The sequence below is a fragment of the Pogona vitticeps genome, chromosome 1 (assembly GCF_051106095.1).
Source record: "Pogona vitticeps strain Pit_001003342236 chromosome 1, PviZW2.1, whole genome shotgun sequence".
NCBI lineage: Eukaryota > Metazoa > Chordata > Lepidosauria > Squamata > Agamidae > Pogona > Pogona vitticeps.
In genome coordinates this window covers 174,066,613-174,084,268 of record NC_135783.1, presented here as the reverse complement: position 1 = coordinate 174,084,268, position 17,656 = coordinate 174,066,613, and the positions used below count along the sequence as shown (strand labels likewise).

General features: G+C 42.0%; 1 protein-coding gene across 1 annotated transcript in view; it reads left to right on the top strand.

Moving 5' to 3' along the window:
- Positions 1-17,656, top strand: part of ATIC (5-aminoimidazole-4-carboxamide ribonucleotide formyltransferase/IMP cyclohydrolase) — a 37,117-nt gene that overhangs the window by 8,858 nt on the left and 10,603 nt on the right. The window contains exons 4-13 of the mRNA XM_020798999.3: positions 239-305; positions 3,942-4,030; positions 4,714-4,865; positions 4,948-5,104; positions 5,752-5,877; positions 6,376-6,483; positions 7,475-7,560; positions 9,498-9,587; positions 9,946-10,074; positions 15,572-15,664. Coding sequence (XP_020654658.3) covers positions 239-305; positions 3,942-4,030; positions 4,714-4,865; positions 4,948-5,104; positions 5,752-5,877; positions 6,376-6,483; positions 7,475-7,560; positions 9,498-9,587; positions 9,946-10,074; positions 15,572-15,664 — 1,097 coding nt within the window. The remainder of the gene's footprint in view (positions 1-238; positions 306-3,941; positions 4,031-4,713; positions 4,866-4,947; positions 5,105-5,751; positions 5,878-6,375; positions 6,484-7,474; positions 7,561-9,497; positions 9,588-9,945; positions 10,075-15,571; positions 15,665-17,656) is intronic.

The following is a 17,656-nucleotide window of genomic DNA, read 5'->3' as shown; positions in this document are numbered from 1 at the left end:
GAGTGAAGTCTCACTCACAGTAGACCTACTTAATAGGATAAAGCTGTGTGAATTAATAGCTATATATCAAGATTTGAATGCTAAAAAACAATGATTAGTTATTAGGAAAATGGGATTTATTTATGTAATAAGAAAAAAATTGATGCATACTTCAGAGATTGAAAACAGGACAGCATGGTTAATCAGAAATCAATTTTCCTGCATCCTTCTAAGTATCTTCTCCCACCACTGTCACTAGGTATACTGGCTCGTGATACGCCACAAGATAAAGCTGACATGGATAAATTGGATTTCAGCCTTGTAAGGTAAACATTTTAAACCATAATAGTACATTAGTAAATGATCATGAAGTAAACATCTGACATCACTCTTTGGAGGCTGATTTGCAATAGGAACCAAGTCTTTGTTCCACTGATGAAATGTTCCTCTTCAGCCATGTCCTAGCTTCAAGAAGATATCAGATGAACTTAATGTTTTGTAAGAGTTATTGTATCAGTGAGGGCCAGGAATGGGAAGAAACAGAAAAAGAGCAGGAAAGATTTATGGGCTTTACACTCTAGATCGTTTTTATGTTGAAACATGAGCAAACATACCCTTTTGAGATTTACACAGTAGTCTGTTTGTATTTCAACATGCAGCTCAGTTTCAAACATAAATAGTGCAAAGATTCAGGGCCAACCCAAATTTTTGTTTGTCTGTTCCTCCCTCATCTGATATGTTACTCTTCCTCTCTTATTGACCCTCTGTGTACTGATTGATTAACTAAATAAGATTCAATTCTTAAAAAACAAAGAAAAACCCCCAACACCTCCTGTTTATTTATGCTGGATATTGTGCTTCTTTATACTGATTCAAAAGACTAGGAAATAGCCTGTTACTACTGCACAATATCACGCCCACGTTGCCAGCAAGAAAAAGGATGTCAAACTTTGCATAACCAAAAACAAAAACAAAACAAAACAAAAACAAAAGCTTGGATTCAGGCTGTTTTTTGTTATGCTAAGTTTGACAACACTAGTGGCAGCAAAGTGGTCTACAAGATACACTGTTGTGCTCACTACCATTCACAAAGTGACCCCAAACAAGGTAAGATCCCAGAAATTGACTGCTTTTTTCATGAGTTTACCATTTCTCACCCAAACACAAAGCAGTTGTCAGGGCTGTATTTTGATAGGTGAAAGGTATTCACCACAATACTATTTCTAAGTGGAAAAGAAAAAGGAAAATCCTTACTGGGAATTTTGCTTTTTCAGCATCTAGTTATAAAACAGTAATCCAGTTCTCCAGTATCCAAGTGCATAAGCCCAAAGGGACGGTGTTTAGCCAAAAAGGGCAAAGTGTCCCCTTCTAGATGTTGTTGCAGAGCAACTTCCATTGGCTCCCTAAGGCATCCTGGGAGTTGGAATCCAGTCACATTTAGAAGAGTGTACTTTGTCCATCCTGGGACCATTGTTCCCCCTGTTTTTAAAACCATACTGTGTTATTTAGGTATACAGTGGTGCCTCGCTTGACGAGGATAATCCGTTCCAGCAAAATTGGAGTAGAATGAAATCGTCGCCAGGCGAAATTAAAAAAAACAATTGAAATGCATTGAAAGCTAGTTCAATGCGTTCCAGTAGGCAAAATACCTCAGCGTCCAGCGGAGATCCTCCATAGGGGGGCCATTTTCCGGTGCCTGTATAGCGAGGAATCCATCTTAAAACACAGCGGGGAGCCATTTTGCACAGTGAGCGGCCATTTTGAAACCCTGATGATCAGCTGTTTTGATCGTCGTTAAGCAAAAAATTGGTTCCCAAAGCAGGGAACCGATTGTCGTTAAACGAAAAAACGCCATACAAACATTGTTTTGCGATTGCTATAGCAATCACAAAATACTCATTGTTAAGATATTTCCTCATCTAATGAGGTAATCGTCAAGCGGGGCACCACTGTACAGTATATTGATATTATAAGTATAATAGCACATTAATGGAAGAGTTGGAACAGTCATCACCTACAGAAATAACAAATCCCACAGGAAGAAGATTTCATGCATCAATCAAACAGCAGAGCCTTGTAGTGTGTCTGAGGGAAGTGGACTTTTATCCACAAAAACACAAACTAAAATAAAATGGTTAGTCTTTATATAATGCTGCAATATTTTTGCTTTTCTTTTGCCAACATGTTGCAGCCCCTTGAAAACTTAGCAAGTTTTGTTTGGCATAGGCTTTTCATGGGTGTAAAACAACTTGTCCAGATGTAAGATTTCAGACCCAAAGCCCTTATTCCATGCATCTAAGGAAGCGAGCTTGTGGCCACAAACAGTTATGCAAGACTAACGCTGGGTCACCTTTAAGTGGCCACAAAACACTTTGTTCTTTTCTTACAGCCAGCTTTCACTCATGAAAATGGATAGAAGAGACTCCCAGCTTCACATCTATCACTTTTCATGGTGGCAGACTGACAGTGGAGGGAACTGAGCTAGCGTGCCCCGTTCTTCACATGTTTACCTAGCTCTTCAATAGGAGGCCCGAGTGAGGTGGTTGTTGCTGTGATTTTCCATCATGCATTGTCCCTGGGATTTCCCCTGCCCTCTTCCTGGGGGTGGCATGCCCTAGCAGTTTTGAAGCTGCCTTTCTCAATATCTTGGGGATGTTGACCATGATTCAGCCCAGGGTTTGCCTCGCTCCAGGTCCTAGTCAGCTAGGAAAAGATATATATTTTGGGATGCTCTCCCCTGCAGGTTGTTGCAATTTCAAATAATGCAGGCATTTATACAGACAGTGCCTGCAACATTTGAAAAAGCCAAAGAAAATACACCTATCCATCACCATTTGATCATGCATTTGATTGTCCACACCATCTTCCATTTTCTTATAAAACAGTGATCTCAGTCTTTTGGGTCCCAGGTTGCCACATTGCTATGTAGTGAAAAATGTCCCATGGTTCCCATGTTTAGAATATATTAATTATCACTGATTAGATGCCTACTCTTCCCTCCATACACTCACCTATCACATGCAGATGTTTGGAGATATGTTCTATACTAGATGTGGGTCACCACAGTGGTAACTATAGCTTTTGGCTTTGCATTTTTTTTTGTCATATCTGTTCTTCTTTAGTTTGTGTAATGGCTTTGTTTGCTTTACTGTAAAACAAAGAATGATTGTCTTTCTTCACTTTGGCATGTAATGGAGCAGGCCTCAGATTTTGCTGAAATCCAGAAATCATGCCTGCTGCCGTTGGATCTCTGAGGAAATTTCTCATCCATTTGTTATTCTGTGTCTGTTTTTTTTTAAGCCAGTTACCTGGCTAATAATCCACTGACAGAAAAGTTATCAGTTGTTACATTTTATCTCTAACTGGGTAAATGTTGAGTTATTTTTCACAATCTGATTTACATGGTGAGCTATTATGTTTCCTATTCCATTGATTTCTGTGGGAGACGTAAGCATATATTGAACTCTCATCTTTGTTGAAATGAAAAAGGGTGAAAAGTACTACTTGCATTTGACTGGATTTTGCCCACAGTTCTTGTTCCATTAAAAATAACCTGTTCCCTCACACTGCTGAGATGAGGCAGTGATTTGCAACTGGTGCAGAAGCCTCCGTGGGGTTGCAAGGGAAGTTCTGATGCTGACTTGAAAAGTTGCTTGTCTGCCTCCTGCCCCTCCTCCCCCCCACATCCTAGAACAACAGCTGTCAGTGGCATAGTTGTGTGAACCCTCCCTCCCAGAGGATGTTTTAGGAGAGACAGTGTTAACTTCAACCATGAGATGACCCACCGCAGAGATTAATTAAATTTTGCCATTGTGTTAGTTCTTCATGATAGTCTTTTGTTCAGGACAAGTGAAAGAACAACACTAATAATGATGTCTGAGAGTGGAAGAACATTCAAATTATGCTGCACTGCACAGCTGTTCTTTTATATTTCAAGTGACTCCATACTTTTGTTTTTCTAGAGTTGTGGTCTGCAACCTCTACCCCTTTGTCAAGACTGTAGCATCCCCGAATGTGACGGTTCAAGAAGCAGTTGAGCAGATTGACATAGGTGGGTCAAACAAGCCTTCCGCCCTTTGCATGCATGCCCACTTCTTCAGCAGGGGAGGAGCTGGGTGTGATCATGGACAGCTGCAAACTGAAACTGTAATGCTCAAGAACTTCCTGAAAATAATGTGTCCGTGGCAGTCAGATGAATATATTTAATCATCATTGTCTTAGAACTGCAGAGAACTACAGCCCTGTGGCTCATCGAGTGTGGCCCCTCTCAGGGAGGCACAGTGGGGAATCCAGTTCCCAACCTCTGGCTTTGCAGTCAGAGACCTAAACCATTGAGCTGTCCAGCAAATACTTGTTTTGAATAACTTGAGAATTATTTTGAGGTGCTGGTCCAGGAGCTGTTGCAGAACCATTCTAGCTTCTAGCTGTGTACATTATGTGAATGCAGACTTCCTCAACCTGGTGCTCTTAAGATATTTAGTACTGCAACTCCAATCATCTCCAGCCACCGTCACTTCTGATGATGAGAGTTGTAGTCCAGAACATGTGAAGAATACCACATCTGAGAAGGTTTGTTTTATAGTAGATTCCACTGAATTAAGCTAGCTGTAGTAGTTGTACAGTACAATAAACCTCCACAGGACCCATGTGTGAGAGATTATGAGCTACGGGGAGGAGGGACAGGTTCGTGGTGTCCAGATAGAGGCCTGGTGATGCTTCCCTGCTTTTCTGTAGGAGGTGTCGCCTTACTGAGAGCTGCCGCCAAGAACCATGCTCGTGTCACCGTCCTCTGTGATCCCGGGGACTACAACACTGTAGCAAAGGAAATGAAAGCCTCCAGTGACAGAGGTACCACCTTGGAAACGCGACAGCAGTTGGCACTGAAGGTACACCGCAGTGCTCCCTCCTTCTTGGAGTCATGCCTTGTTTTGCAGCTTGGATGCTGAGTCCCCTCTACTCTTTCACCAGGCGTTCACTCACACAGCTCAGTACGACGCAGCCATTTCTGATTACTTCAGGAAGGAGTACAGCCAAGGAGTGTCCCAGCTTCCGCTCAGGTATGGCATGAATCCGCACCAGACTCCCGCTCAGCTCTACACTTTGAGGCCTAAACTTCCTCTGTCAGGTAAGATGGACTGAAAAGCTCATTTTGAATAACATCGCAGTAGTGCCATTGTGATACCACACTGCTTTTGAGAATTCAAAGCGCTTCATGACGGTTAAAAGTTGTTGTCATTTTTGTCATAATCCTGCGAAGCAGCCTAGTAGAATTGTTGCACAGAATTTGAATATGGTGCCTAGAGAGTGGTAATTAGAGTGTTGAGCCAAGGATTTCACAGAGTTAATTTCAAATCCTTGTGAAACCATTGAGTTCTTTGGGTAATGTTAGAATAGCCATACACACTTTCACCCTCACTTATCTTTAGCTGAGTGGAGGAAAGGAACATAAAAATAATTAAAAAAAAAAAACCATGTGAGGAGATCACCCTTTCTTAACTATTTTAAAACATTGATTCAGGTGTACTTTCCTATATAACACTTACTAGGTAAAATTTGAAAAACAGCAACATCTTTCTTTTTCTCCCCTCTCACTGCCTGCTTAACTTTGATGGAGTTAAGGGGGAAATATGTAGACTGCTCAAAACATTAAGTTCTGAAGCAGAAGGTAATAAAAAACTGCTTGCTCAGTGTACTTCAGACTTTGATTGCCAGGGTTCCCTCTGGAAGGAGCAGAATGTTATGACTGAGTGGGCTTTCACAATTTGTTCACAGTTCTGAATGGCTCCCCGGGGTTTATCAACCTGTGTGATGCTCTGAATGCCTGGCAGTTGGTCAAGGAGCTCAAGCAGGCTTTGGACATGCCAGCTGCAGCCTCCTTTAAACATGTCAGCCCAGCAGGTAAGTGCTCCAATGTCTTGTCATGACCTGTGGTGTGTGGTTGGTATTCTCTAGCTCTTTATGCCGTCAGCTAATAAAAAAAGGCACTTTTTGGGTACATGTGTCAAAGTGCATTTTGTTCCACCTGTCAAGGTGCACTGGGACCGTCGTCACACAAGCATGTCTTTCTAAGGAAATTGGACCCTGCAGAGCTCTTGTGCATGTCTCTGTGTTGGAAAACGTGTGGTGTGCATTACTCAGACAAAACAGGGGTAATCTTTGGACATGTGGGAGTGACATACAGAAATAACACTGTGGCTGAAATCCAATAGTATGTTGCAACTAGAGTAGGCCCATTGGCTCAGTAACAATGCAATGAGTCAACTCCTCTATAACTTCCATTGATTCAATGGACCTACTGTAATTGCAATTCACTGCTGATGAGATCCTGCTCCATGTTGCAGTGGACAGTTGGGGGCTTCTAACCCTCTCCTTTCCTTTCCTTGATTTGTCCACCAGGTGCAGCTGTTGGAGTGCCCCTCACTGGAGAAGAAGCTCAAGTCTGTATGGTGCATGACATGCAGTCCACCCTGACGCCCTTGGCAGCTGCTTATGCACGTGCAAGAGGTGAGCGGAGGTTTCAAAAGTGGGTGTGGTCTGTTTCTTAGATGTTAATGACCTCTGGTAGAACTGCTGTCCTCTCTGCAGAATGACAGCATAGACCAGCAGTGACCAGTCTGTAGGGAAATTCCAAGCGCTGACCTGGCAGCCCCACTCCCCCACCTCTATACTCTTGCTCTGTGCAGACCTGCAGGCCTCTTGCTGCCCTCTTTATTTTATAGACTCCAGTCACCCTGGAATAGCTAAGGGGTTTGCCTAGTCAGGCAGCTGATTTAGTTTATGATATTTGTCAAGTAGCAAATGGAGGGAAAAGTGTGTTTGTTTGTGTTTGTGCATGTGCGGCTGCAGATACATTTGTGTGTATTTAAAAAATGACCTTGGGTATACAAGTTAATGTATACAAAAATGTATACAAATTAACAATGCAACAATGCCTGTAGCAAGGCAACTATGTCTTGCATCAAAGAGCAACTTGTTCAGTGGAGCAGCAGCACAATAGACAGCTTTGATGACTGTTCACTGTGCTGTAAAACAGCTTTGGAAAAAATCATGGGAATTGTGGAAATGGTCAGATCCACCTGACACGCCACTTGTCCACAGTGGTTGTGCGGCAGCCTCTGCTGTGGCTTGATTTCAAACAGGTACCCTGGTTGAAATCAAGTGGTTCATGTTGGAAGCAATCTAGTGGTGCTTTTGCTGTTTGAAGGATCAACCAACAGAGCACCGTCCTTGCCCAGTGGACAATCAAATGGGTTCACAGTCCTCACGTTCTTTGGGGAGGCACCTTCCCTGTCCTTTGGCATTCTGATTAATTGGGCCTTTTTTACTCTCAGAGGCCGTAATATACACAGTTACCTGGAAGTAAGCTTCAGGTACAGTTGGACTAAAACCTGAGCACACCCACCTAGGCTTGGGATGCACATTTAGAAGTTAAGGTCTTGGGCAAAGTTCCCCGAAGGCAAACAACTTGGTTCAGAAAGTTCCTTTTTTTTCCCAGGTGCCGATAGAATGTCATCTTTTGGTGACTTCATTGCTCTCTCTGATATCTGTGATGTCCCTACAGCAAAGATCATTTCCAGAGAGGTCAGTAACTGTGTCAACCCAACTGTGGCAGCAGCTGCAGATGGGGCTGCCGCCACATGACAGTAGGTGGCAGGGTGGGTGGGGGACCAGGCCCTGTTTGCAGACAGACACAATTTTTCTCCTATATGAGATGTGTCTTCCTGCTGCATGTCTTCCATGTTATATGTGTACGTGAACATGTATGTGTATTCTTGTGTGACGGAGAGTGCAGCAACGAAGGCTGTTTTCCAAAAGAGTGATGTGCACACAGCAGACTCTTCTGGAAAAGAAATAGTGACTACAATGCAGGAAAAGATAGCTCAAGAAGAGCTCTGCAGGTGAGGTGGTACAAGATTTATTCTGAGCAGAAATATTTTATGTGGGGAGAACATGGCTTGCTTAATCTCCCTTGGCATGTAGACCAGTATGCAGTGTGCATCGGAGATAATGAGGTGTGGTAGATGGATGGATACTGACTTCTGTGCCACTGCCTGGGGCCTTTTTGTCCCTATCTACCTCCCCCAAGTCTCTTGCACCGGCTGCCTTTTACAGAACAAGATGGATTGTTTTCCTAAGGTGTCAAAATCTTGGCAGGCTCCCAAGCTGGTACTTAGATTGGGCATGATGAGATTCCCCTTTGAATTTATAAACTGTTACAGAAAAGCTCAATAATGGCAGGTGTTTTGTGGATACGAATACCAAGGAGAGAAAAAAACACAGTGTAGACATACAGAAGACCATTTTTATTCTATTGGCTAATTTTCAAAGCTGCAAAAGAGTGTGTTATTAGATATGTGTTCCTCAGTGGTGCAATATAGGACGGTATCCCAAAGGATGAGGGATTTTCTAAAGTACACTGGCTTTGGGAATGCTGATGGTCAGAATGAAACTGCTAGGGCCCCAAAGAGTGCTGCTTAGCTACCCAAGTTACCATGTTTCCCTGAAAATAACACCTAAACTGAAAATAAGCCCTATTATGATTTTTCAGGATGCTCGTAATATAAGCCCTTCCCCCAGAATAAGCCCCAGTTAAGTGAAAACCCGCCCTCCACCATTGTGCAGCAACCAGAAGAAGATGGCATGACTATATTTGAATAAACGTAGATTGTTGTATGCAGGTTGTGGTGGCACTGCAAGTTAAACCGCAGAAGCCTCTGTGCTGCAAGGTCAAAAGACCAAGCAGTCGTAAGATCAAATCCAGTTGTAAGATCGTATCCACGTGACGGAGTGAGCTCCCGTCGCTTGTCCCAGCTCCTGCCAACCTAGCAGTCTGAAAGCATGTAAAAATGTGAGTAGATAAACAGGCATCACCTCAGTAGGAAGGTCATGGCATTCTGTGTCTTAAGTCACACTGGTCATGTGACCACAGAAACTGTCTTCGGACAAACACCGGCTCTATGGCTTGGAAACGGGAATGAGCACCGCCCCCTAGAGTCGGACACGACTGGACAAAAATTGTCAAGGGGAAACTTTACCTTTACCTAGATTGTTGTACTTGGAAAAAAAAGCATCCCCTGAAATTAAGCCCTAATGCAGTTTTTGGAGCAAAAATTAATATAAGGCCCTGTCTTATTTTTGGGGAAACATGGTAGGTTTTCACAAACTTCTTCAATAAAGACACCCACCTTCTCTCTGTACAGTAAAGATTTGTTTTCATTCTTCAGGCTATTGAAAGCATTGTTATACGATCCATTGGAAATATCTAGACTTGTAGTCTTCCGTGACTTCTGATGCCTGTAAAGCAGAGGAGAGGTGACAGAGAGTCTGTACCTACTCTTTGTTATGGCTTACTAGGCACTTTCTGAAGAATTAGAAAAAAAAAGTTTTTTTCTTTTAACAAGCGTTGATGTTATTAAGCATTCAAACATAGGATAATCAAATGCTTGAAGAGCATTTATGTGCTTTTGTGTGTGCAAGGATGCCATCTTGTAATGGCTTATTCTTTGTTGTGCTTTCAGGTATCTGATGGTGTTGTGGCTCCAGGGTATAATGAAGAAGCCCTCAAAATTTTATCGAAAAAGAAAAATGGAAGCTACTGTGTGCTCCAGGTGAGGGCTTGAAATGCTTCATGGTATGTAAAGAAGGTTGATTTAAATGAATATTTGAGACATGATCTGGAATTCTCCTCAAAATGCATAAGAGACTTTTCTTAAAATAGTCCCTGCATTCATGAGACAGTCGTTAACTTTGACTCAAATTTCAAACCAGCAAATGCTGGTAGCATTTTAGGAAGAGGCTACAGGTCAAATTCAGGGCCAGATTTTATTTGAAGCCATGAGATCCATGGAAACCTCCTATTAGCATAGCTGCTTTGCAGTGAAAAGGGAGGTGTCAGGGAAGTGCTACCTGCAGGCAAGGCAAGGCTAGCGGTACTGAGGTGACCTTTGTGCATTTTCTTGCCTTTAGATGGACCCATCTTATGAGCCAGATGAGACTGAAATCCGCACTCTCTTCGGATTGCATCTGATGCAGAAGAGGAATGATGGTGTGACTGACCGTTCCCTGTTCAAGAACATTGTTACTAAAAATAAAAATGTAAGTATGGGAATAAGTTGCCCGACTAACAAACCTAGCTTTTTCAAATTCTCCTGTCAGGAAATCAAATCTAGAGAGAATGACAATTGGTTCAGTTCAATGGTAGGGCAGAGGGGCTAGAACTGAGTGACAGCATATACCTGGTGTGAAACAGACCCCTGGGCAACCCTGGGCCACCACCCACTCCATTAAAAATAATAAGAACACCTTCTCCCATTCCTCACCCCCCCCCCCCAATTATATATTTTTAAAAATGGATTTTTTCCTTAGGGAAAGACTGGTGAGGATTAGGCTCACGTGAAATGGGATTTGTTTGTTTATTTGTTTTTTATTTTATTTATTTATTTAATTTCTATATCACCCATCTAACAACCCAGGCCACTCTGGGCAGTTTACATAATACCATAAAACAAAATATAAAGACAAACAATACAAAAGTGGACAATAAAATAATACAATATCAACACTTAAAAATAATATCAATAGAACATTAAAATAAAATAAAGGAAGCATGGTATCTTAATATTGTACTGGTAGCCAAAATTGGGAAAACACAAGGTCTTGCACAAGTTGCCTGTGGACCAAGAAGTATGGGACAGAGTAGAAGACTTGAATACAGTTCTGCTGCCATATCCCAGGCAATAAGCACATCTTCGCCACCCCCCCCCCAAGCAATGCTGTGGTCACAGAGGGCTTTCAGGGGACCCAGTGATTCAGATATTCGATCTGAACAGAGACCAGCTATACACTCCTAGACAGGACTTTAGAGTTACCTGTTACAAAGCAGGGGCAGAGAAAGGGAAGATCAGGGAACAAAAAAACCATTGAAAAAGATCTGCATAACCAAGACGGCCAGTGATTCTAGCCTTTGGCCCTCCAGGTATTTTGGAGGATCCTCTGACTATTGATCATTCTAATAGGAGATACAGGGTGTCCAAGATCCACAATTCTTGAAAGGCCAAAGGATTGATGCAGACAACCAGATGCTTAGTGGAAGGAAACAGAATGTTCTTTCAGCTTGTATCCATTGAACCTCTGGGCAAGCGGGCAGAGAACCCAAGTTAAAAGCTGAAAGGCTCTTGGACCTTGCTTGGCTTCGAAGGAGATCCAGTTCATGTTACTTTATTGGCATAATCCTGCAACATGCATTGGCTGGATCTGGCTACTGGCTGCTATTGGCAATACATTTCAATCACAACATGTGCCATTTTCAAAAATGGCCTAGAGTGGTCATAACTGACCAGATAGGCGGGATATTAATTAATTAATTAATTAATTAATTAATTAATTCATTCATTCATTCATTCATTCATTCATTCATTCATTAATATAAATGCAACTGATACCAACTGTAGAGTTTATGCTTGAACATTTTGAATCAGTAACTTCTTGGTTGGCATTTGCTTTAAGTTTACAGTTGTCTCTTTTTTTTTTGATGGAAGCTATGGTAATAGAAGAGACATCTTACACTGTCCATCATTTTGAACTTCATGCCTTCTCACCCATGAATTTAAAATCACAACTGTTCTACTATAACTGTGCAAAGAACCTTTTTCTATTGCCGGGGTGCAAATACCCTTGTCAACTCCTGCCAGAGACTGCCAGATGTCCATCCATTTCCCATAGATCAGGGCCCATGAAAACTGCAAAAGACATTATGTTCCTTTTTGGCTGACTAAGGCCAAAATTCAAGATGACTGTTGGAAAGCTAAAAGGCAAAGGTTTGTTGTCACCAAATGCATAAGTATCATCCTGTGAGTGCTGCAAGTTCTACCGCAGGACAAAAATCTGCATTGCTTTCCCCTTTCTGTGACTGTGAACTCCAGACAAAATATAGTTTGTCTCGTCTATCCACGATGCCAAACAAAAGTCAATCTTGAAGATGCTTTCTTGGGATGATGCAATTTAACAATTTGAATTTCTTCATTGACAACTTGAATGTTATCAATGGAGAAATTTAAATCAGTGAAGTTTTTCTGTACTTTGGTTTAGCCATCATTCCAAATAGAAATAGCAGAAAGAAATCAGAAGAATAGTGAGATTCAAAGGGTAGCTATGAAGGAACGAAAAAAAAAATCTTCAATTGTGAGGACAAAAAAATCTTCAATTGTGAGGACTGGAGACCATAGAGAAGAGTATCTACACTACCATATTCCTGTTTAATATGTGCAAATGTGAAAGCTGGACAGTGAAGAAAGCCAACAGGAAGAAAATCAAAATATGGCTCTGGAGGAGAGCTTTACAGATGTCATGGGCAACCCAAATTCTCCCTAGAATCAAGCATGGTGAAACTGAGGCTATCATAATTTTGGCAAATCATGAGAAGACAGGATTCACTGGAAAAGACAATGATGCGGGGGGGTGGGGGGTGGGAGTAAGACTGAATTTTAGATAAATTGACCCAATGGAGAAATGATGACATTGAGTTTCGAGTTGCTGAGCAAGGCTGTTGAAGACAGGACATTTTGGAGGTCACTCACTTGTGGGGCCAGCACTGGAGTGTGTCTTGATATCACATAACAACAGCTGGGAAGTAGGAGTGGGCTTGAACTTTTGCTCGGGGTGTTTGACTGCAAGTGCCCCACTGTAATCATCTGGTGGTAACCAGCAGCCCGAAAGAGAGACAAGCTTGTCTTCAAAAGAAGAGTCTAATGGGCAAATGCACATACCTGATGTTTAATTGTTTATTATATCTTGATGATTATGTTTGTTTTAACTTAGAGTCCAATATACTGTAAAGCAGCTGTTGTATGCTCCCTCCCTCCTGTATTTACAGAGTGCTTGTATTTGTAATTAGCAATAAAAGACAAGCAGTACAGAACAGATAGATAAAAAACCCAGTGAGAGATTCATGACCTGGGATTTTGTGAATCTGGCAGAGGCTTGGGATTTTCGTAGTTTTAGGAATAAATACCTGGCAAACTAATTTCCCAGGATTCAGACCTGATCTCTCACTCAGTGTCCTTGTTGATATTTGTGCAAAAATGGCACCTAGAGGAAAGGGCGGGGTAGCTCCTGATGCTCTCACTCACTAGCTCCCCCACAATCATCTTGAACAGGCAGATCCTTCTATGGAGGGATGAGTAACACCTCTGCATGCAGTACTCCTGAGTAAGAAGAAAAATCAAGATGAGAAAAAAAACCTGATGCTGAGCTCCCCTGAGCTAAAAGGAAGTCATAGATGTCCAGAAAAGCAGAGAGAAAATTGCTGTCCTTTGTGTCAATGACTAGCCTCTCAGGGCAGACGGCCCCCTTCACTCACACCCCGCCCCCCAGTGCAACACCATGCCTTGTACCAAGTTGGAAGGTTGAGACACCTGCCTTGGTGCACTTAAAGTGCATGAGAAAAAAAAGTCATCTCAAGCTGAGCTATGTGTGGTCTGTTTCCAAGCCAAGACTGAATTTACAGAAGTCTATAAGTAAGTCATCTGAAGTACATCAACATCCTTGGTGAAGTGTGTCTCCTGCCTTGTTTGGTAGAGGCAAGAGTTTGTAAAATCTAAGTCCTACATACTCGTACACGGAGATGTACATATGTGGCTCTGGCTGTGTCCAGATACACAGAGGAACTTCAGCTGTCCACATCAACACTAATTTCAGATCAGCAATGCAAGCTTGTATCCAAAGCCTGATGTTTTACCAACATTGCAAAATGTTGCTCCTCACTTATGAGCCCATCCGCATCCCTGTCATTTTCACCAAAGGCATGTACGTGCAATGTTGCTGATGCAATATTGTTTCAGATCAGCAGATGGCTCTCTTGAATACTCTTTCACATGGGCTGGCCGGCCATCAAATCTTTAGGGAGAAATTAGAAATCAAGGTTGCAGAACACATCTCAGATGTGCTTTTCTCAGGAATGTACTTCAAGTTAGTGTTGTGCTTGTGTAATGGTAGTTATGACTGAAATTTCAGTTTTTGTTACAACCAAACGTAGAAAAGTAACAAGTCATAGCAGCAGTGCAGGCTTCCTCCTATGAATAAAAGCTTCCCAGCTTGGGGGACTCCCCTATTTCCCTTTCCTTTCAGAGCTTTTGGAAAGGAGACAACTCATTTTAACACATATTTATTGCACATAGTTAATATAATGATAGATTGAGGTAAAAGCAGAACAGCTACTTAAAGTAAAATTAAATGCAGGAGAGGACAGTGAATGTTACAGTTTGACCAAATTATAATAAGAAAAGCTGTTTACCTCTATCTTAGTAGTTTTTAATCCTGCTAAAATCAGTGAAAGGATGTCAGATATTAGAAAAATAAAAGAATACCACGCGTCATTGCAGTCCTGGTTAATTGTATGGGAAATAACATTAACAAGCAGAGTATGTATATGCTTAGAAGAATGTCATCGGAAGAGGAAGGATTTAGCCCAGATCCTGTTGCTTCTATATGGTAGCATAAGTAGAGTAGCATAAATCATTGCAGCAAATTGCTGCCAGTTAAGTATGAAAGGTGCTTGTCTTCCATATAATGAACCAAGTCATGCAAGTGGAATACAAGCAGGAACTCCTTATCTAGTGGCAGTTTGCCATGATGATTTACACCTTTATAGTTAATGCTTGTGTACATAAGCAGTAGAATTCTGGCCATTAATAAGTTTTTTAACAAACTGTTCACTGCTGTTTAGGAAGTAAGGTAAAAGTAAAGGTTCCCCTTGACAAATTGTCCAGTTGTGTCTGACTCTAGGGAGCTGTTTCCAAGCCGTAAAACCAGCACTTGTCTATAGACAGTTTCTGTGGTCACGTGGCCAGCATGACTAGACACGGAATGCTGTTTCCTTCCCACCGAGGTGGTACCTATTTATCTACTTGCATTTTTACATGCTTTCTAACTGCTAGGTTGGCAGGAGCTGGAACAAGCGATGGGAGCCCACTCCATCGTGTGGATTAGATCTTATGACTGCTGGTCTTCTGACCTCGCAGCACCGAGGCTTCTGTGGTTTAACCTGCAGCACCACCATGTCCCCAGCCTGGGGGAGTCCCCTATTTCCCAGCCTGATTTAGGAAGTAGTCTCTTCCAAAAAACAAACAAACAAACAAACAAACCCTCCTGCAATTTCATTTTGACTCCACAGAATTATCTAGCTTTTCATGTTAGAGAAGTTACACTTTGAAGATTTTTTTAAGGTCAAGACTCCAATCGGCGATTCAAGTCATTGCCCAGCATGTTAGGGAAGGAATTGGGCATAGAATTGGGAGATCCCCCTCAAGGGCCATCTGGTCCAGTCCTCTGCTGGGAAGGAAGCCCGCAGGTATCCCTGACAGCCTCTGACCCTGCAGCCTCTGCTTGAGGAGGGAACGTCTCTCACTTTCTGAAGCAGTCCATTCCACTCTTGAACATCTCTTGCCACCAGGAAGTTCTTGGATTTGCCTTTCTTGCTTTTCTGGAGCAGCAGAAAACAGTTTCTGTGCAAATGCTTCTATATTTTCTGGTGCTGTGAAATCACAGTTACTCTCCACGGTGCCTTAATGATCTGCTTTCCCCCCTGTTGTTTCAGCTTCCTGAGCCAGCTGTCCGAGATCTGATTGTGGCCACTATTGCTGTCAAGTATACTCAGTCTAATTCTGTTTGCTATGCCAAGAATGGACAGGTAAAATGAAGGGGATCTTTGGGGGATGCCAGTCTCTTGTGTGTTCTTGAAACAGACCCAGCTTTTAAAATGGCCTCGTTTATACGGTCTTGTACAAAACTATTAATCTGCTACCAAAGTGCTTACCAATTCCAATTGCTATGGGAAATTCTTCCCTTTTGGTACCTTCCCAGTGCTTTGTGTTTAGCAAAAATGGTCCAAATCTGTTTTCTTCTCCCCACTTTATTAGCATGGGCCATCATTTCGTGAGCAGCTAAATGCTCATTTTCCACCTTGAAAACAAATGCCCTAAAGGGCAGCTGTGTTTCAAAACCAGTTTCAACATGCTTAATGGTGTGTGCTTTCATCCAGAGTCAGGTGCTGAATGAGTGCAAGTCTGTTTCAGCCCTTTTTCCTGTTAAGCATTAATGGTGCTGGGTCCTGTTCCCTTCAGAATGAAAGGGTCCTTGGGTTGGGAGGAAGGGGAGATTTGTAAGAGTGTTCCCACCAATCTCCATACCTTGTAGTGCCCCCCTTGCTCTTAAACCTGTATTTGTGGCACGTCCATGATTTTCGACTGAGTAGTCCCATGTTCTGAATTTCATCTTATGTCAGAGTGATAGATAATGCAGATCCATGTAGGTGCCCAACCTCTACTCGATGGCTGTTCTTTGTCTGAAAGACTGGAAACAATAATGAAATGAGGGGTAAGTAGTGAGACAGCCAAGTTTGGTGGTGACACCAAATTATTTAGGGTGGCGAGAACAAAATCGGATTGTGAAGAGCTCTGAAAGGATCTTTCTAGTTTGGTAGAATGGACATTAAAATGGCAAATGAGATTCAGCAATAAATAAAAAATTAGAACAGGAAAAAACCCTAACTTCACATATACACTGATGGGATTTGAGCTGGCAGTGACTAACTAAGAAAGATACCTCAGGTTATAGTAGGTAGCTCAATGCATATTTCAGCCCAGTGATAATCTTATTTAAGTAGCCCACTTTTGGTCAAAAATAGTCTAATATTGTTAACATTTTAATTTGATTTTTATTTTAACTATATTTCAGATATGTTCATAACTTTAAAGTGTGCAGTGCCCTGATACAAATGAAGAATGAAAGCCCAGTGTGTGGCTTCTGGGAAAAAAGCAATTTCAATGCTGGGCATAATTAGAAATGGAATTAAAAGTGAAACTGGTCAATTATCATATTGCCCTTGTAGAACTCCATAGTGCACTTCTATCCAGAATGACATGTACCATTCTGGAAAGGGGTATTGGAAAGGCTCTTAATTGTATCTGGCAATTAAGTAACTGGAGAAAATCCTGTATGAGGAAAATCCACCCTGCATAGTCTGTTTAACTTGGGGGAGGCAGCAGCATGGTTTGCAGGGGGAGAATTATGTGTGGTACAGAGAAAAGTGGATAGGCTGGAATTTTCCTGCTATCTCTGGTAAGGTTGGGGGTCATCCACTAAAGCCACATTAGAAAAGCAAAATACTTCTTCATGCAGCACAATTCTGGATAGTATGCCTTTGTATATCCATTGCTGGGAAATGGGACATGGAGGCTTTGGTTTCCTCCAGCCAACGGTTTGGCCTCTGTGTGAATACTAGATAATACTTTGGCCAGATATGGAATGGCTCATCATCTTATGTGACAAGGAACTGATGAAATAACTCTTGTGTTTACAGCAAGACCTGCTGCGTGGCACCTGGAGGCCTAGTTGTCACTGAACCATGAACATCAATAAACCTCCCTCCCTCCTTTTATTCTAGTGAGAGAATGAAGGAGAATCTTGTAGTGTATAGTGGATATTCCCCCAGGTTTTCTAAAGAGATGGTGATTGGCCCAAGGACATGGAATTATAGACTAATAGATTTGAACGGGGCTTATAAGGACACTGAGTCTAGTCCCCTGTTTAGTGCTGGAATTCATATTGAAATATATCTGACAGACGGGTATCTAAAGGGGTGGCTACACAATGATTTTATTCCCTGTTTTGGCCCTCTGAT